Source organism: Ips typographus, linkage group LG2 (genome assembly GCF_016097725.1).
Source record: "Ips typographus isolate SLU linkage group LG2, UJ_Ityp_2.0, whole genome shotgun sequence".
Lineage (NCBI taxonomy): Eukaryota > Metazoa > Arthropoda > Insecta > Coleoptera > Curculionidae > Ips > Ips typographus.
The window spans coordinates 4,961,870-4,982,786 of record NC_138423.1 but is presented as its reverse complement, the minus strand read 5'-3'; the positions used below and the strand labels follow the sequence as shown (position 1 = coordinate 4,982,786).

At 35.2% G+C, this 20,917-nt stretch overlaps 1 protein-coding gene across 1 annotated transcript in view; it reads left to right on the top strand.

Annotated features, from left to right (window-relative positions):
* The window catches only part of LOC145725567 (FERM, ARHGEF and pleckstrin domain-containing protein 1-like), a 111,578-nt gene that overhangs the window by 33,100 nt on the left and 57,561 nt on the right, over window positions 1-20,917 (top strand). The window contains exons 3-5 of the mRNA XM_081974363.1: window positions 10,911-11,015; window positions 20,052-20,217; window positions 20,271-20,451. Coding sequence (XP_081830489.1) covers window positions 10,911-11,015; window positions 20,052-20,217; window positions 20,271-20,451 — 452 coding nt within the window. The remainder of the gene's footprint in view (window positions 1-10,910; window positions 11,016-20,051; window positions 20,218-20,270; window positions 20,452-20,917) is intronic.

Here is a 20,917-nt window from a genome sequence, read left to right as displayed (position 1 = left end):
TTGATAAAGTTGCTCAACCACTTTTCAATGATGTTGATTATTCTATGGACAGTGGGCAGAAAGTCACAAAACATAGTTTGTATTTTCGTGTGTATTCTTCAAAAATACATGCAATTTTCTTGATGGCACGTGCACCACGGAATAACGAAAGCCATTAAGTTTTACACATGTACTGCGACGATCTCAACCTTAGAATAATAAACAGTTTCTTCTTATTTCCTTTCACGCTAGATCTAAGAACATCTGTGTAAATTAAAGCGATTAACATGAGTAAACATTCACAAAGGTATAGTTAAAAATATATCGGCAAAAAAACCTTTTGATTTAGATTTTATTAGATCAGGAGGTGGTTTTTGTAGGTGCTTAGCTGACAGTTTCTTAAATATAATTAAGCAAAATAGGAAATATCGAGTGGTAGATCGCCAAAGTATTTTGGTGAACACACTCGAAGTTTTATGAGGCACTTTGCCAGTATTACGAAGCATTTTGAGGTATTTTTATATTTATGAGGCATTTAAGAGTATTTTGTGGAATTATCTGGATATTTCAAAATGTTTTGTGGTGTTTTTTTTTTTTTATTTTGAGCGAAATAAAGCCTCTTTCAAGGAAAAATTGCGATATTTATTAAAATAACTAAATTGACTGAAAATCGAACAGAGCAGCATAACACATGTAATTATAATGGTAAAATCTTTGTTACATCATCATTATAAATTATCATCATAACTTACCAATTTTTCAACCTTTAAACTACATTTTAAGGTCACGTGACTGTTTTTGACAATATCAACTGGCGTTTACAGTGTTGCAAGCTCAAAAATTAAATTATCCAAGTCACGTGACGTGTATTTTGCAATTTAAGTTTGTACAACTGCCTAAATTTAATTTATCAATTTTCCAAAGTTTAAACTGCCTTTTGAAGATCACGTGACATTTTTTGACAATGTCAAATGGCCTTTACACTTTTGCTTGCTCAAAAATTGAATTATCAAAGTCATGTGACGTGTATTTTGCAATTTAAGTTTGTACAACTGTCTAAATTTAATTGATCAATTTTCCAAAGTTTAAACTGCGTTTTGAAGGTCACGTGACATTTTTTGACAATGTCAACTGGCCTTTACAGTGTTGCAAGCTCAAAAATTTAATTATCAAAGTTGCGTGACGTGTATTTTGCAATTTAAGTTTGTACAACTGTCTAAATTTAATTAATCAATTTTCCAAAGTTTAAACTGCCTTTTGAAGGTCACGTGACATTTTTTGACAATGTCAAATGGCCTTTACAGTGTTGCATGCTCAAAAATTCAATTATCAAACTCACGTGACGTTTAATTTGCAATTTAAGTTTGTACAACTGTCTAATTTTAATTGATCAATTTTCCAAAGTTTAAACTGCGTTTTGAAGGTCACGTGACATTTTTTGACAATGTCAACTGGCCTTTACAGTGTTGCAAGCTCAAAAATTTAATTATCAAAGTCACGTGACGTGTATTTTGCAATTTAAGTTTGTACAACTGTCTAATGTTAATTTATCAATTTTCCAAAGTTTAAACTGCCTTTTGAAGGTCATGTGACAGTTTTTGACAATGTCAAATGGCATTTACAGTGTTGCCAGCGCAACAATTGAATTATCAAAGTCACGTGACGTTTAATTTGCAATTTAAGTTTGTACAACTGTCTAATTTTATTTTATCTATTTTCCAAAGTTTAAACTGCGTTTTGAAGGTCACGTGACATTTTTTGACAATGTCAAATGGCCTTTACAGTGTTGCAAGCTCAAAAATTGAATTATCAAAGTCACGTGACGTGTATTTTGTATTTTAGATTGTTACAACTGTCTAAATTTAATTTATCAATTTTCCAAAGTTTAAACTGCGTTTTGAAGGTCACGTGACATTTTTTGACAATGTCAACTGGCCTTTACAGTGTTGCATGCTCAAAAATTGAATTATCAAAGTCACGTGACGTTTAATTTGCAATTTAGGTTTGTACAACTGTCTAATTTTAATTTATCAATTTTCCAAAGTTTATACTGCGTTCTGAAGGTCACGTGACTGTTTTTGACAATGTCAAATGGCATTTACAGTGTTGCCAGCGCAACAATTGAATTATCAAAGTCACGTGACGTTTAATGTGCAATTTAAGTTTGTACAACTGTCTAATTTTATTTTATCAATTTTCCAAAGTTTGAACTACGTTTTGAAGGTCACGTGACTGTTTTTGAGAATGTCAGTGGAACGACTGGAGAAGCTGGAAGATGAATGAGAAACAAAATAGTTAATATTCCTTCGATTAGCATTTTTTACGTATAAAAGTATGGTTTCTTGTTGAAGCTAATGTGAAAAAAAATTTCGCCGATGTTTTTGTAGGCGTGCCAGCATTTCTTCCTTCTAGATACAGATCTTGAATAAATATCTTCTAGCGAAGAGCAGCTGGAAACTCTAAAATAGAAAAAATACCCAATGACCAGGTTAGACAAACTATGGAAGTAGATTTAACAATAATAGAAGAAATCGAAGCAGGCAATAGCCGAAGAAAGACATTCCAAACAAATTCTCAACTGAGAGGAGAAAGAGAGGAAGGCCAAATTCATCTTGGATAAGAAACATTCAAAAAGCAATTATTGAGAGAAACGTACATCTAGGGTGTCTATTCTTGAAACAACGGAAGGGGAGAGGTATGCAGAATGTGACAGGAACCTGCTATTATCAAGACTTCCATCACGTTCTATCAGCACCTCTCTTGAGAATCATGTTCCCTGCTTTCAAGGATTAGCACCCAGGGGCCTAATTCTTGAAGGCAGGGAACGGAATTCTCTAGAGAACTGTCGATAGAATGTGACAAAAGAAGTTGACAATGGCTGGTTCCTGCCACCTTCTACAGGTCTTTCTCTTGATAATTTCCTTCCCTCGTTTCAAAAATACGCACCCAGGAGAGTGGAACTACTGGAGTAGCTGGAAGATGGAAACCTGAAGGCGTTCAGTGGCTCAAACAAAATAGTTAATATTCCTTCGATTTCTTTCCAAGCAAATACTCAACTGAGAGGAGAAAGAGAGGAAAGTCAAATTCATCTTGGATAGGAGGCATCCAAAAAGCATTGTCTGACCGAAACTTACATCCAGGGTGTCTATTCTTGAAACAACGGAAGGTAGTCAGGGGAAAGGTATGCAGAATGTGACAGGACATTGCCATTATCAAGACTTCCATCACGTTCTATCAGAACTGCCGATAGAATGTGACAGAAGAAGCTGACAATGGCGGGTTCCTGTCACCTTCTACAAGTCTTTCTTTTGATAACTCCCTTCCCTCGTTTCAAGAAGACGCAGCCAGGAGAGTGGAACGACTGGAGAAGCTGGAAGATAGGAACCTGAAGGCGTTGACTGGCTCAAACAAAGTAGTTAATATTGGTTTCGTAATAAACGTATGGTTTCTTGTTGAAGCCTAATGTGAAAAAAGTTTCTCCAATGTTTTTGTAGGCGTGCCAGCATTTCTTCCTTCTAGATACGGATCTTGAATAAATAACAGCGATTAGTGATTATGAAATACAGTCAGGTACGCAGTCCCATAAAAATTCTTATCGTTTTTAGCTTCACGCCAAATGGTGTTTCCTATTGCAGTTTTCGAAACGCAATTTGCAATAAGAAGGTCGCCATTAGTTCAAACGTCGAGTTCAATTAAGTTGTTTGTAGGTAATAATGTAATTTTTTTCCATATTACTCTGAAGGCTGGACTAACTGTTAGATTTTTTCCTAAAAACGTCAGTAAAACGGAAAAAAAAGCAGTAAATTAGCCATCTTAACGGCTTCGAGTGTATCGAGGACAAATTCCTGTTCTGGGCAATTTTCTAATGCCGCAGTTCGTTGTAACAGTTAACCTAATTCAGCAGACAGACAGCTGTCGATATCTGTAATTAAAAACAAAGTAACAGCGTTTAGTGTTGACATCTTTAAAAACAATTTTATCATTTTCCACAAAAACTTGGTTCAACGTTCATTTTATTAATTATTTGCAAAACAATCGAAACCGGTATGTTGTTTTACTGACTGGTTAAATTGAAACTACTAATACTTTTTTTTTATTTAAAATCAGGCATTTACGAAAATTATACCTGCTAATTCCACCGTTTACCACAATCGGTGTAACTTTTAAGGATCTGGTTCATTACGGTTGAATGAATTTTAGAACGCGATTGGTATTCATATTCCTGATATGTCTTTGACATCTGATCCAGATGTTCATATTTGAAATGTTTTGTAATATCGGCATACCCTCCCTCCATCTCGCAAACAGAACATATTCCAATATCCATTTTAATTTAACAGGTCAATCTCATAAGCTAGCTAAACTGAGGAACAAACCGACAAACGGTCAAACATAAACTAATGTTTGAGGCTATGATTCTAAATTTTAACGGAAAACCTGTCAAAAGTCACTTTTTTCTCAATTTACCGACGGAACTTCTCGATCCATAAATCATAAACCGGGTACATATATTCGGTATATGGGTAAAATTTCAGAACGGCAATAGTAGTTACCAAAAACAATTTTCGAACGCTCTAGGTTAAACAGGTATCTACCGGTAGAATATTCGTAAATGCCTAGTGTATAGCATATTGAAGAAAGCAATAAAAATTAGTAAATGTGGCAACACTGTTTCTTACAGTCCAGTTTTAAGTGTCAATAATTTACCACAAATTTTTATTTCTGTTTAAAACACCTTGTACAAATTTGAATGGTTTTTTTACGGTTTTAAACTAAACTTTTGAACACCCTGTAAATGAATTTGAGGCACGGTTAGCACAAAGAATGAATTCCAGCAAATGAAATCGCAAAAAAGTGAAACAGCTAATTTCAGCTTGCATGATAATAAATCCACCCTGTATACCTATGGGGCAACTACCACTGTCTACCTGGGTTATTGTACTTTTTAAAATGGTTCAAAACTGGTCATCTGGGAGGTTTACTAGTTAATTTTTGACAATAGTGAAAATAGTCAAAGAAAAACAGGATTTTTGGACTAATTTTTACAATTTTTTAGACTGTAGGTAGTGTAAAACTGAGTCCAAATTTGTACTGAATAGTCTAAAAACTTGCTATTTACTACTAGGAATAGTCTTAAAATTCGTTTTTTTAGACTGCAATTCATTGTTGAGTGTCTGAAACTTGAAGCGCTAAAAACAGTCCGGAAATCAAGACAAAGATTGTTGCGCATAAAACTAATATTTTTCTACTAAAAATAGTCTAAAAGTTGACTTTTAAGGCTAGAAATTATTAAAGACTAATAAGAGTCCAAAAATCTATTTCCAGTACTTTAATTGGTGTACTGTGATTAAAACAAGTCTAGATTTCAATTAAACACTGGTGACAGTCAATTCAATTCTAAAAATTAGTGTTCAAGACTAATATCGCAGCATTTAATGCCAACATTTTTTACTGTCATTACTGAAGAGTCTGAAACTTGACTTTTACTATTATAAATAGTCTTAAACTCAATTTTTCAGTCTTAAAGCACTAAAAACAGTCCGAATTTCTTAGAAATGCTCCAATGAGTATAGAAGCCCATTTTAATAGTGAAGAAGCCAAAAACTTTGTAAAGATAGTCTTAAAACTAGATTTTTCAAGCTGAAAACAGCCTTAAAGTACTAAAAACAGTCTAGATTTTTAAGAAATTCTCAAATTTTTAACACTGAGATGTCCAGAAGGCAATTTAATAGTGACAAAGCTTGAAATGTCACTTTTAAACCTGTGGAAAATGTAAAAATTGTTTTTTAAGTCTGCTATGTCAAAAACTTGGTGAAGATAGTCTTGAAACTTGATTTTTCAAGCTGCAAGCAGTTTTAAAGCACTAAAAATAGCCCAGAGTTGTAAGAAACTGAAAAGCAAAGTAAAAAAACTTTAAAAGTTAGTGTTCAAGTCAGTTTTCATGAATCTAATGTCAATATCCTGTAATTAAGACTATTTTCAAGACTGAAATATTGAAATTTGTCTTCAAATTATGAAAACTTACTTCAAATTCAAGGTTTAAGCTTCTGATGTCACTATTTATTGGTTCAGAATCACTTTCTGGTGTCCAAGTCAATTTTCAAAGTTTAAATGTGTGAGCTTGTAGTCAAAAATTCTAGAGAAAGTAGTTTTTCATGTCTACAAGTCAATTTTCAATAATAAAGTTTTTCAATTTATCTGAAAACTGTGACGGCAGACCACAAAGACAGTTTTTATGTTTCTCAGGTCAATTTTCACAGTTTTCAAATCAATTTTTAAAACTAAAGTTTTTCAATTGGTCAGAAAACTATGAAAACTCGTTACAAAGGCAATTTTTAAGCCTCTGAAGTCAATTTTCATTGTTTCTAAGTTAATTTGCTGGTTTCTAAATCAATTTTCAAGACTAATCTCTGGCAATCTGGATTATCATGTAGCTAGGAGTACAATACTATGCACTGATTGACTGCCATCTCCGCTACAGCATAGCTTTCTGGGGAGTTTGTTCTCGAAGCCGCTTCAATTCTGTGTTTCTCCTGCAGAAGCGAGCATTGAGGTGCTTGTGCCGTGTTGGATACAGGGCCTCATGTAGACCCCTCTTCATCGAACATGGTATCCTCACCTTGTGCTGCATTTTCATCTTAGAGACGATTTGTCTTGTCCGTGGCAAGTTGTCCGAGGGCTCCAACTCGGTGACTCGCAGTAGATTCGTTGTGAGGCTTCCCATTCCTCACACGGAGAAGATTAAGTCGTCGCTTATTTACGGTGGCAAGAGACTTTTCAATAACCTTCCTCTCCACGTGAGAGGCCAGCCATCTGCGCATGGATTTAGGCGTGAGGCTGAGAGGTTTTTGCTTGACGGAGCGTACTATTCTCTGGACGAATTCTACTCCAGTTCTTAAGGCGCCTTGTTCTGTCATAAATTGACCTAGCAGCACTGTTTGTGTTTTTGATCCTCTTTCTCCTCTCTTATACAGGGTAACTGCCTTTTTGTTTTGTTTTTATTTTAATAATTGTAAGGTGTAATTATGTGTGATTCATATTGTATGTGTAGTGTAATAATTACATTTGCATGTTCTTTTTTTGCTGTTTTTGTATGTGTTTTCAGGGCTTTGTCAATGACTTTAAGTTTCCGACAATAAAGCTACTTTTTTGATTGATTTTTCTCTTGATCTTAATATGTTTCTTATTTAAACTTTCTTATTTCTCTTCAAATAATGTTAATTTTTCTGTTTAAAATCATGCTTAGGCGTAGTAAGTTCAAAAGCATTTCAAAGAGTCCCATCTTGAATCCCATTCATAAATATGATTTCAACAGATTGAAAGCAAGATTTATTACATTTCAATTTACCTTTTGAAATGTGCGGTCATTCGGTTTCAGCATTGTTATAGAAATCTTACAACATAACAATTAACGTCAAATAAACCCATTCTAATATGGTTTGTGGGCGGAGGTGGGTTGGATAACTGCTAATCAGCTAATCCACTCTGACCTAAGATACGGTTGGTAGAAAACGCATAGTACAATGTTTAAAAAATCTAGGCGCAAACTTAATACTAATTAATTTATTACAAAGAAGTGTCCACGCTAATAACAATCAATTTTTAATGAGAAATGGTTGCTGCTTTAGATTTTTAAGAAAGAAGACAAAACTCTTGAAAATTGATTATGAACATTACTTGACAGTATCTACCTGTCAAACGTGATTATTCAGTCTGCACTACTTTCAATGTTGTTTTGAGTAAAACAGTAAAAAATGTTTGATTTTAAATAGCTTTTTAAATGGGAAATTGACTGTTTAAGTGGAAATGAAGCTTACATAACTCTAAATAACCTTTCTGTTTCTTGAATGCAACAAAAATGTTAAATCAGTTCATAAATGGAGATTGGCAGTTTTGCTATGACACCACTTAATTATAATGATTTTTTGAAATGAAAAATTTTTCAAAAATAAAATAGTACACAATTTTTTTATTTTTAGATTTTTTACAAATTTAATACGAGCACTTTGAGAGCAAATCAACGTACTTAGTTGTATGTTTCCAAGAAAAAGATCTGCATTTTGAGAAGTTTTTTAAAATTTTATTTATTTTATAAGGTTAAGTTAGATTAATCTTGGTTTTTTAAAAACGCCAAATTGTAGCACAAATAAGACGGTTTCCTGGCCTACTATACTGACCGCCACCATATTGGATTTAGACTTGTTAAGGTGGCCATTTTTGCTGATTTTGACATAAAGAACACGAATTCGGTGTTTTGCAGCAAAACACCTATTTTTGACAGTTTTCAAGACATGGCAACCATAACAAATTTTGACAAATGACACTTCCCGTCACACTTCTACTATTAACCTAAACTAATTAGGGCAGTTGAAGATAATTTTAAATAAAATAAAGAAAACATTTCTAAACACTGATTTTTGTAACTTTTGAGTCCAGTTTGATAGTCAGGATCAAAATTGCTTGTCAAACCCACTTGGAGTGAGAAAATGGCTGTTTTAAGCACAATTTTGGAATCCTCATTAAATTTCCTATCTAATAACCTGAAAAACACTATAAAATTTGGTACAGTCAGGTAGAAAAGCGGTGTCAATGTTTGTACTGCCTGTAACGCAGTTTGAAAGAACAGTCAAGGACAAAATCGTCTGTAAAACTCACTTGGAGTAAGAAAATTACTATTTAAGCACATTTGTCATTAACTTTCCTATCCAATTACCTGAAAAACACTACAAAGTTTGGTACACTCAGGAAGAAAAGCGGTGCCAAAGTTTGTACTGGAAGAAACAATAGTTTGAAAGGACAGTCATGGATAAAATTGCTTGCAAATCGCACTTGGAGTAAGAAAATGACTGTTTTAAGCACATTTTTGGAATCCTCATTAAATTTCCTATTCAATAACCTAAAAAACACTTCAAAGTTTGGTACAGTCAGGGAGAAAAGCGGTGTCATATTTTGAACTGACAGAAACACAGTTTGAAAGGACAGTCAGGGAGAAAATTGACTGTAATACCCACTGGGAGGGAGAAAATTACTGATTTAAGTACATTTTTAGTATCCTCATTAAGTTTCCTATCCAATAACCTCAAAAAAACACTACAAAATTTGGTACAGTCAGGTAGAAAAGCGGTGTCAAAGTGTGTACTGCAATAACACAGTTTGAAAGGAGAGTCAGGGACAAACTCGCCTGCAAAACCCACTTGGAGTGAGAAAGTGAATGTTTTAAGCACATTTTTGGAATCCTCATTAAATTTCTTATCCAATAAGCTGAAAAACACTACAAAATTTGGTATAGTCAGGAAGAAAAGCAGTGTCAAAGTTTGAACTGACAGAACCACAGTTTGAAAGGGCAGTCAGGGACCAAACCAAATCGCCTGTAAAGTCCACTTACAGTGAGAAAATGAATGTTTTAAGCACATTTTTGGAATCCTCATTAAGTTTCTTATCCAATAAGCTGAAAAACACTACAAATTTTGGTATAGTCAGGAAGAAAAGCAGTGTAAAAGTTTGAACTGACAGAACCACAGTTTGAAACGGCAGTCAGGGACCAAACCAAATCGCCTGTAAAGTCCACTTACAGTGAGAAAATGAATGTTTTAAGCACATTTTTGGAATCCTCATTAAATTTCTTATCCAATAACCTGAAAAACACTACAAAGTTTGGTATAGTCAGGGAGAAAAGCAGTGTCAAAGTTTGAACTGACAGAAACACAGTTTGAAAGGACAGTCAGTGAGAAAATCGACTGTAAAATCCACTTGGAGGGAGAAAATTACTGATTTAAGTACATTTTTAGAATCCTCATTAAGTTTCCTATCCAATAACCTCAAAAAAACACTACAAAATTTGGTACAGTCAGGTAGAAAAGCGGTGTCAAAGTTTGTACTGCCAGAACACAGTTTGAAAGGAGAGTCAGGGACAAACTCGCCTGCAAAACCCACTTGCAGTGATAAAATGAATGTTTTAAGCACATTTTTGAAATCCTCATTAAATTTCATATCCAATAAGCTGAAAAACACTACAAAATTTGGTACAGTCAGGGAGAAAAGTGGTGTCTAAGTTTGAACTACCAGAAACACAGTATTTGTAATTTGCCAGTAATTCACTGGTAAAGTAAAATATTTACTTAACCGGTAATTATCCATCACTAGAAAGTAGTATGTATATTTTCTTTGGTTGTATTTATTCAAATATGTAATTATTACACTGTTAATTATTTTGGTTTTCTTATTACATGGTAATCAGTTACTATGAAAACCAGAAAAATGTTCGTGGACCCTTGGGGGTCCACCTGGACCACTATGGGAACCTTTGACCTAAACTAATTAAGGCAGTTGAAGACAATTTTCAAAATTCAAAAGTAGATGGGGATAATTCCAGTAAAATTGTCAAAAATCTAGTTTTTTATTTTTTCTATATTCTCATAAGAAAAAACCACCATCATATAGCTGATAAAAAGTGACAATGAGAATGTGCTTTCGGTTTTGGGATATTTCTTCAATTAAAAAGAAATAAGTCAAAACAAAAAATCAAATTTTCAGTTTTTTTTAAATATTTTTGGAAGAACTCTGAAAATGGAAATTTTTAAATCGACTTTTGGTTGAGCTTTAAAATACGCAACTTTGCCCCAACTTAAATTTTCTCGTAGTTTCCGAGATCCTAATGGTGAGGGTCGAATTTGAATTACCCTGTACAATATTCTAAGAGAACCATACACAGGCGTGGCACACATGTTATAATACCGGATACTACCATTAATAAGAAACAATACCTTCAACACACCTTTATTGAACATAATCTTCAATACTGAATTTGTCGTAATTCTCTGCATAATTATTTTCAATCTGAGTAATATCTCATAACCGTCGTAATTCAGTCACATTTCCTCCCACTTTGTTATTGCATAATTTCGTATTAATAGAAAAACTTTTATTTGCAGGCAAAAGCACTGGGCAGGGTATTATTCGATCAAGTGTGCAAGCAGCTTCATTTGCTGGAGGCAGATTACTTTGGTCTGGAATATGGGGATGCGAATGGAACCAAGGTAAATATCTACAGAATGGAACAGCAAAATTTTTGGTTATGTTTGAACGGCTGTTTCTTCAAATTGATTCATGACCTAAATTTATGACCCTATTTAGGGTCATCAGAAAAAGGAAGAAAATACCTTTAAATCTTCAAAAAAATTATTAAAATCGAGTGAATTAATTTGAGGGAACAGCCGCTCAAAAATGACCAAAAATTTTGCTGTCTCACTTGACAACTTTTCACCACTTAACAACTTTTAGTTAATTTAATACAGTGTGTCCCAATTTTTTTCTACATGTATTGGGATCTCAGTAACCGTAAGAGCTACAGAGTCGGTTGAATGGGGAAAGTTTTAGAGAATTTTATGTGAAACTTATTTCCGGTTTCCAAATTAAATTATCTTTCTCCGTTTTCCGGAAAATTGGGAAAACGTCAGAGGCTGCATTTTAAATACTCTTTAACAAAGCCAAAGAGAGTTTTGAAACTAAGACATTATTAAGGCACTTTTTTACGTAGAACCCGACGACGTTTCCGAGATATGGATGATAACTCTGTAAATTTTTATAGCTGTCATCTTAAATTTTTGCATTTTTGGAAAGCGGTTAAAGTGTCTTTTCAGATGTTGCTTATGTCCTTCTTGACCCCAGTTCCAGCATCGCCAAAATTGTGCAGACGGTTTTCTTTGGTAATTTTGATTGTTTTGCCTGCTTCTCTTTTTCTATTGCTTTAAGGCATTGAAGTCAAATTTAAAAGAACAAGAGAACGGCTTCGTTTGTACACTACTTGTTTTGCTTCTTTACTTTGCTCCACATTTCTATTAACTCCCTTCGCAAGGTCTCGAGTTTCCGATTTAACTCTGACTGGGTGATCTGTATTATCATAACGGTTCCTGTACTTGGGTGTACAGGTTCTAATTTGGCGCACTTTGGCGTAGTCAAGGGCATCATGTAAAGTTTGGTATCTGGCAAGTCGGAACGCTTGTATCACAATCCTTCGGGTCCCTTACAAAAGCTCGAACCGCCATTAGCTCTCTGATGTCTTGAGAGGCTGGGTACGCCAGATAAACTAAACGGGCGATCTTTGACTTTGACTTGCAAGTTTTGGAGAGTTTCCTCCACTCCGCTTATTCTTCCTAGAACTTCTTCAATAGTATGATTCACCTTTTCATCTAAGGATTGTATCTTGTGTTCCTCTTCCCCCTTCATTTCATTTATCACACAATCCAACTGGTCCTTGACTTATTCTTTTATGTCCTCCAGCTTACGTTCTTGACTTGCTTGCTTTTATCTCCTCCAACTTGCTGTCCTGGCTTGCTTTCAATTCCTCTAACTTGAGGTCTTGGTTAGCTTGCATCTTTTCAAACTTGTTTCGACTGATTTGGGTAGCTTTTATTTCTTCAAACTCACGGTTCTGATTTTCTTGATTTGCTTTAATTTCTGCTTTCATCTCCTTCATCATGTCCATGAGCTGTTTCACTGCATCCTCTACTTTTGCTCTTTGCAATCGCGTACTCCCAGGCATTCAACAGTCCAAAAAGGTTCTTTCCCGCTGTTCTGTCTGTTTCTCCTGGTTTCGGGCACTTCTTTCGTTTTGCTGGAATCTCCAATCCCACTTCTGACACCAAATGTGCTGTTTTTTTAAACTGAACCGATACTTTAAACTCGCACTGTATATTTCGTTTGTTTTGTTTGGCTGGGAATGCGGCTTCAGATAGATGTGTAAATCAAGACTACTGCTTTTTACCCTCCCATCGCTGTAGACCAAAAGGATAGGTCTGGACGAGGAAGTCGCTACAAGTCCAGGAATTTTTCCTTTCGGGAAGTTCCCAGAGTTGCATCGGCGTCCTCTGTCCTGCGAGAAGGATGCCCCCGCTGACGGAGGGGCTCTTCTGGCGCTCTTCTTGTCCTCCAGTTCTACCCAGATTTTGAGGAGCCACCCGGGAGGAAGGTCTGGGGAAAATTGTGGTCCTCTTCTTGGCTGGTTGAAAAACAGAAAGAAAAACTTGAATAAGTACCCGTTATCCAATAGCTGGTATCGGGGTCCTTTGTGGGGTGCTTCTAGCTCCGGGTCGTAGTTCACTGCTTCTCGCAGTAACTGATTTTAGTTGCTTTCCGCTTTTTGGAATATTTTCACTGCGCTCTGCTTGATCCTTTTCGTTGCGGTGGTGAACTTCATGTCTCGCTGGATGTCCACGTTTCTGACGTACCATGGGGCGTCCACTGTCCTGAGCGCAATGTTTTCCACAGCTTGGAGTCTCTTCAGGTGCGATTTGGACGCGTAGGTCAGGTGCGGTTGAAGAACCGACTTGATGAGCGTCACTTTCTGTCTATTTTGACTCGGAAGCGACGAGCTGAAAGAAAAGATCTAATTAGTTTCACCAGGCCGACTGAAAAGCCGACATCTTGATTAGAAGTCATCTGTGCCAAACCCTGTCGAAGGCCTTGGAGACGTCTAGCAGCACGGCTCCTGTCGCTTCTTTCCTGCTGAACCCTTCCGTGATGTACTCGGTCATCCTCAGGAGTTCTGTTGATAGTGTCTTCCGGAATCCAAATTGCTCGTCGGGTATGACGTGCTTGCTCCATAACCCTCCTGAGGATGATAACTTCAGCCACTTTTCCCAAGGATGGCAGAAGGTTGATGGGCCGATAATTCTGGGGGAATAGCGGGTCCTTTTGTGGCTTCGCAAACAGGATAACAGTCAGCAGGAAAGTGCCGCAGTCGAGGTATTGCGTTAACAATATTCAACAGGGCTATCCCGCGTCTCGAAGTTTTCTGAGCGCAATGTTTCCTATGTCGTCCCATCCTGGTGCCTTTCTGATGTTGAGGTGCCTCAGGATCGATGATTTCCCAGGCGTCGGTGTCATCGTCGTCGATCTCGTTCTCCTGAAATTGTCTTTCTAATGTGTCGGTAAAGGCTTCTGCTTTGTCCCTCTTCTCGTAGTTGCCGTGAATGGCTGAAATCGGCTTCCTCTTTTCTAATAACTAACTACCGGTCCTAGCCCAACTGTTTATAAAGGCTTCCATGGATTCGAGGGAATTCGGGAATATTCATGAAATTGGCATTCTCTCTTAAACTTCAAACTATGACATAAATCTCTCTCCTTCACAAACAGGTGAACCACGACGTTCTAGATCCTAAAGAGATTCCAGAATCAATCTCCGGGTTACTGAGCTAGAGCACTAATTTGCCACTTCAATGACAGCCTATTCCTGTTGATTCAACTGCTTTATATTTTAATTTATTTGCCCAAAAAAAACACAAAAACACTCCACCAAGGAGCGAGGCAAAGGTGTTGTAATGTGTAAACAGGGCGTGCTAGGAGAAGCAAGTATTTTGTAACACACATCATAAAATCACAACCTCCTAGAGCCGAGGTTTCACACGATTTCTTTAATATACACACACACACATACATGCAAATCCATAAATCCATAACGAGTTGGGCGATAAGCGAGATTTATTATTTTGGATAGCATGGAAATCAGGACGTGCTTACGTAGCGTCTTTCGTTTGATGTTACATTAGCTTTCAAAAGTTAAATGGACATTTGAGTACGAACCCAAGTTTATATCGATTTAAGCATTAGGAAAGTAGAATTTTTCCAATGTAGGTTTCAGGTAGAAGAAAATTGCAGTTTTTTCTGTTAAGTTAGAAAAATTTATTTACAACTAAATGAGAAAATAAGCAAAATGGGATTATCAAGAAAAAAAGTAAAAAAAAAAAAACGAAGCAACTACCACAACTACCTACCTAAGCCTAGAGAGAATTAGAATACCTACAACTATAGTCTATCCGGCGAACCTACGGTGTAATAAAATTCGATGGGCGGCAACTTTGGTCGACTCGCATTACACTGTAAAACAGGTACGTAAAAGTGAATCGAGACATGAGAACCGAGAAGTCCTTATATTAGAGAGAGAAGAAGATATTATATTGTAAAACGGACCGGATATAGACTAATACTAATGGACGGGGCGGGTCAACCCCTCCTAATTTTCGCTTTTATTACTCCGTAGGTTCGCCGGATAGACTATAGTATGGTACATACACTAGAAGGGAAGGAAAACTCCACAAAGCTGTCGATTTTTAAAACAAACGTTAGAACAGACCGAAATAGAGAAATGCTCTCACCAGGGCGCATATTTTCATAGAAAAGACTAAAATTTCGTTTAAACGTCAAATTATCGCAGATAGCTCGTAATTTTTGGCTTTTTTTTGTCTCAACATAATTTTCTTTTGAAAATCACCTTATAACCGAGATATTTGGCATGAAATTCAGCTGTGCTAGAAATATTGAAGTTCTCGCAATTTGGCAGCTCCTACTACCTTGGTTCCTATGACTGCGTACTTGATTCCTTGAGTGTTTTTCTGGCGTTTCATCTTTAAGAATTGACGGTTTCTGTCTTACTTGGTTGACAAGTTTCTGTGTAAGTCTTCTTCTTCTTTCAGCAGCCCTTTTGCATCCACTACTGGACATAGGCTTCCCCTTGCTGCTTCTATTCGGATCGGTCCATTGCCATTTTGTAGTTTAAGTTTTTATAACGGTCTAAATACAATTTATCAATTTTCCAAAGTTTAAACTGCGTTTTGAAGGTCACGTGACGGTTTTCGACAATGTCAACTGGCCTTTACAGTGTTGCAAGCTCAAAAATTGAATTATCAAAGTCACGTGACGTTTATTTTGCAATATTAATTCTTACAACTGTCTAAATTTAATTTATCAATTTTCCAACGTTTAAACTGCGTTTTGAAGGTCACGTGACTGTTTTTGACAATGTCAACTGGTCTTTACAGTGTTGCAAGCTCAAAAATTGAATTATCAAAGTCACGTGACGTGTATTTTGCAATTTAAGTTGTTACAACTGCCTTCATTTAATTTATCAAGTTTCCAAAGTTTAAACTGCGTTTTGCAGGTCACGTGACTGTTTTTGACAATGTCAACTCGCCTTTACAGTGTTGCAAACTCAAAAATTGAATTATCAAAGTCACGTGACGTTTATTTTGCAATTTAAGTTTTTACAACTGTCTTCCATTTAATTTATCAATTTTCCAGAGTTTAAACTGAGTTTTGAAGGTCACGTGACTGTTTTCGACAATGTCAACTCGCCTTTACAGTGTTGCAAACTCAAAAATTGAATTATCAAAGTCACGTGACGTGTATTTTGCAATTTAAATTTTTACAACTGTCTAAATTTAATTTATCAATTTTCCAAAGTTTAGGTTGCGTTTTAAAGGTCACGTGACTGTTTTTGACAATGTCAACTGACCTTTACAGTGTTGCAAGCTCAAAAATTGAATTATCAAAGTCACGTGACGTGTATTTTGCAATTTAAGTTTGTACAACTGTCTAAATTTAATTTATCATTTTTCCAAACTTAAAACTGCGTTTTGAAGGTCACGTGACTGTTTTTGACAATATCAACTGGTCTTTACAGTGTTGCAAACTCAAAAATTGAATTATCAAAGTCACGTGACGTTTATTTTGCAATATTAATTCTTACAACTGTCTAAATTTAATTTATCAATTTTCCAACGTTTAAACTGCGTTTTGAAGGTCACGTGACTGTTTTTGACAATGTCAACTGGTCTTTACAGTGTTGCAAGCTCAAAAATTGAATTATCAAAGTCACGTGACGTGTATTTTGCAATTTAAGTTGTTACAACTGCCTTCATTTAATTTATCAAGTTTCCAAAGTTTAAACTGCGTTTTGCAGGTCACGTGACTGTTTTTGACAATGTCAACTCGCCTTTACAGTGTTGCAAACTCAAAAATTGAATTATCAAAGTCACGTGACGTTTATTTTGCAATTTAAGTTTTTACAACTGTCTTCCATTTAATTTATCAATTTTCCCGAGTTTAAACTGAGTTTTGAAGGTCACGTGACTGTTTTTGACAATGTCAACTGACCTTTACAGTGTTGCAAGCTCAAAAATTGAATTATCAAAGTCACGTGACGTGTATTTTGCAATTTAAGTTGTTACAACTGCCTTCATTTAATTTATCAAGTTTCCAAAGTTTAAACTGCGTTTTGCAGGTCACGTGACTGTTTTTGACAATGTCAACTCGCCTTTACAGTGTTGCAAACTCAAAAATTGAATTATCAAAGTCACGTGACGTTTATTTTGCAATTTAAGTTTTTACAACTGTCTTCCATTTAATTTATCAATTTTCCCGAGTTTAAACTGAGTTTTGAAGGTCACGTGACTGTTTTTGACAATGTCAACTGACCTTTACAGTGTTGCAAGCTCAAAAATTGAATTATCAAAGTCACGTGAGGTGTATTTTGCAATTTAAGTTTGTACAACTGTCTAAATTTAATTTATCATTTTTCCAAACTTAAAACTGCGTTTTGAAGGTCACGTGACTATTTTTGACAATATCAACTGGTCTTTACAGTGTTGCAAACTCAAAAATTGAATTATCAAAGTCACGTGACGTGTATTTTGCAATTTAAGTTTTTACAACTGTCTTCATTTAATTTATCAATTTTCCAAAGTTTAAACTGCGTGTTTTAAAGGTCACGTGACAGTTTTTGACAATGTCAACTGGCCTTTACAGTGTTGCAAACTCAAAAATTGAAGTATCAAAGTCACGTGACGTGTATTTTGCAATTTAAATTTTTACAACTGTCTAAATTTAATTTATCAATTTTCCAAAGTTTAGGTTGCGTTTTAAAGGTCACGTGACTGTTTTTGACAATGTCAACTGACCTTTACAGTGTTGCAAGCTCAAAAATTGAATTATCAAAGTCACGTGACGTGTATTTTGCAATTTAAGTTTGTACAACTGTCTAAATTTAATTTATCATTTTTCCAAAGTTTAAACTGCGTTTTGAAGGTCACGTGACTGTTTTCGACAATGTCAACGGGCCTTTACAGTGTTGCAAGCCCAAAAATTGAATTATCAAAGTCACTTGACGTGTATTTTGCAATTTAAGTTTGTACAACTGTCTAAATTTAATTTATCATTTTTCCAAACTTAAAACTGCGTTTTGAAGGTCACGTGACTGTTTTTGACAATGTCAACTGGCCTTTACAGTGTTGCAAGCTCAAAAATTGAATTATCAAAGTCACGAGACGTTTATTTTGCAATTTAAGTTTTTACAACTGTCTAAATTTAATTTATCACGTGACTGTTTTTGACAATGTCAACTGGTCTTTACAGTGTTGCAAACTCAAAAAATTGAATTATCAAAGTCACGTGACGTGTATTTTGCAATTTAAGTTGTTACAACTGTCTTCATTTAATTTATCAAGTTTCCAAAGTTTAAACTGCGTTTTGAAGGTCACGTGACTGTTTTTGACAATGTCAACTCGCCTTTACAGTGTTGCAAGCTCGAAAATTGAATTATCAAAGTCACGTGACGTGTATTTTGCAATTTAAGTTTGTACAACTGTCTTCATTTAATTTATCAATTTTTCAAAGTATAAACTGCGTTTTGACGGTCACGTGACTGTTCTTACTGTCAACGGGCCTTTACAGTGTTGCAAGCTGAAAAATTGAATTATCAAAGTCACGTGACGTTTATTTTGCAATTTAAGTTTGTACAACTGTCTTCATTTAATTTATCAATTTTTCAAAGTATAAACTGCGTTTTAACGGTCACGTGAATGTTTTCGACAATGTCAACTGGTCTTTACAGTGTTGCAAACTCAAAAATTGAATTATCAAAGTCACGTGACGTGTATTTTGCAATTTAAGTTTGTACAACTGTCTAAATTTAATTTATCATTTTTCCAAAGTTTAGATTGCGTTTTGAAGGTCACGTGACTATTTTCGACAATGTCAACTCGCCTTTACAGTGTTGCAAGCTCAAAAATTGAATTATCAAAGTCTCGTGACGTGTATTTTGCAATTTAAGTTTTTACAACTGTCTAAATTTAATTTATCAATTTTTCAAAGTTTAGACTGCGTTTTGAAGGTCACGTGACTGTTTTTGACAATGTCAACTGGCCTTTACAGTGTTGCAAGCTCAAGAATTGAATTATCAAAGTCACGTGACGTAGTTCTTACACTTTTACTCTCTAAATTTAAAATACCAATTTTTCAACTGTTTTTTTTTAAATGAGATGATCATAGGAAAAAATATTTTTTGTGAGAATTTTAAAAAAGTCAGGGATAAAATCGCCTGTAAAACCCACTTGGAGGTAGAAAATGACTGTTTTAAGCACATTTTTGAAATTCTCATTAAATTTTCTATTCAATAAGTTGAAATAACGGTACAAAATTTGGTACAATCAAAGAGAAAAACGGTGTCAAACTTTGAACTGCCACAAACCCAGTTTGAAAGAACAGTCAGGGACAAAAAGGCCTGTAAAACCCACTTGGAGTAAGAAAATTACTGTTTTAAGCACATTTTTGAAATTCTCATTAAATTCCCTATTCAATAACTTGAAATAACCATACAAAATTTGGTACAAACAGACAACGGGCACAATAATCCAGCTTAACTGAAAAAAACCGTTCTACTGTATTTTCTTCTTGAATTGGTTGGTTATTGATTAGCTACTGCGTTTTAAACTCACTTTCAACTTTTGATGCCTAATGGCTTTTTGCAATTTTTAAGTAGGACAAACCAAGTTTCTCCCCGTTTGCACTGAAACTTTTGAATGAAATCCAACTTTTCCAATTTGTATTCGAATCACAATTTCCAGGTTAATGGAACCACTTTGCTTTTACAAAATTGTTGACTGCCTATAATTGCGCAAATTATTAATTTGCGGAGGTTTGAAATAATTTGTACTATATAAATAAAATTGCCCTTTAAACTGAACTAAATTGTCGGGTCGAGATTATAACGCATAATTTTCCATTGAAATTAACCGCCCATCCTTTTATCAATTGGTTTAAGTAAGCACAGCTTTAAAGGCTGCAATTATCCTTTTTATGCTCAAACGAAATGCCTGAATTGTCTTTCGGATGAATCACAAACACATGTTGCAGTATGATTAATGCAATTAAACAATTTTCCCCTTTTGTTCTTTGTTTCACTTATACAATAATGAAAGGATTGTTTGGCACACTAATTAATAATACAACATTTGTTACAGTATTGGTTGGATCTTCAAAAACCCATTTCCAGACAATTGGGATTATCATTAGTGGACCCGCTCTTGTATTTCTGCGTTAAGTTTTACACTCCAGATCCAGCGCAGCTCGAGGAAGAGTATACTCGTTATTTGTTTTGTTTGCAAGTTAAACGAGATTTAGCTCAAGGTAATTCAATGCCTAATTTAACTTTGAAACGAAATAAAATGACAACTTTACAGGTGCATTACAATGCAACGAAAACACCGCAGCTTTAATGGCAAGTTATATAGTACAGGCGGAATGTGGCGACTTTGTTCCTGAAGACTATCCGGATCACACTTACTTATCGAGCTATAAATTTGTGCCGCAACAAGACCACGAAATGGAAAAGAAAATCATGGAAAACCACAAAAAGCACACGTCAGTATGTCTAATACAGGGTGATTCAAGTGACTGTCTTAGAGAAGGTTCTGAGTAGTTACTAAAGATATCTGAATCAATTTTTTTTTGCAACTGCACTGCAAGTTTAAATTTTTTTACGAGACACACAGAAAGCTTCTTCACTTTTGGGAAAAAAGTACCTAACCTAACTTAACCAAAACGCGTTGGAAAGTTTTTATTTTACAAATGGAAAATACACAAAGTTAAAATAAGGAAATATGCCTGCAACGATTAACCGGAAGTAGAAATCAACTGCTGCTTATTTTAACTGGTACACTCTGTATAGTTTTGCATTTTTGGATTCTACGTCAAGTTCTAGACACATTTCGTGCATTAATGTCATATACCTATCTGTCCGTTTCTGAGATATTTACCCTTTTATGTGAAATTGAATATTTGAAGTCTGTCAAACGTTTTTTTCTTGGTTTTTGTGTTTTGTCGTGTT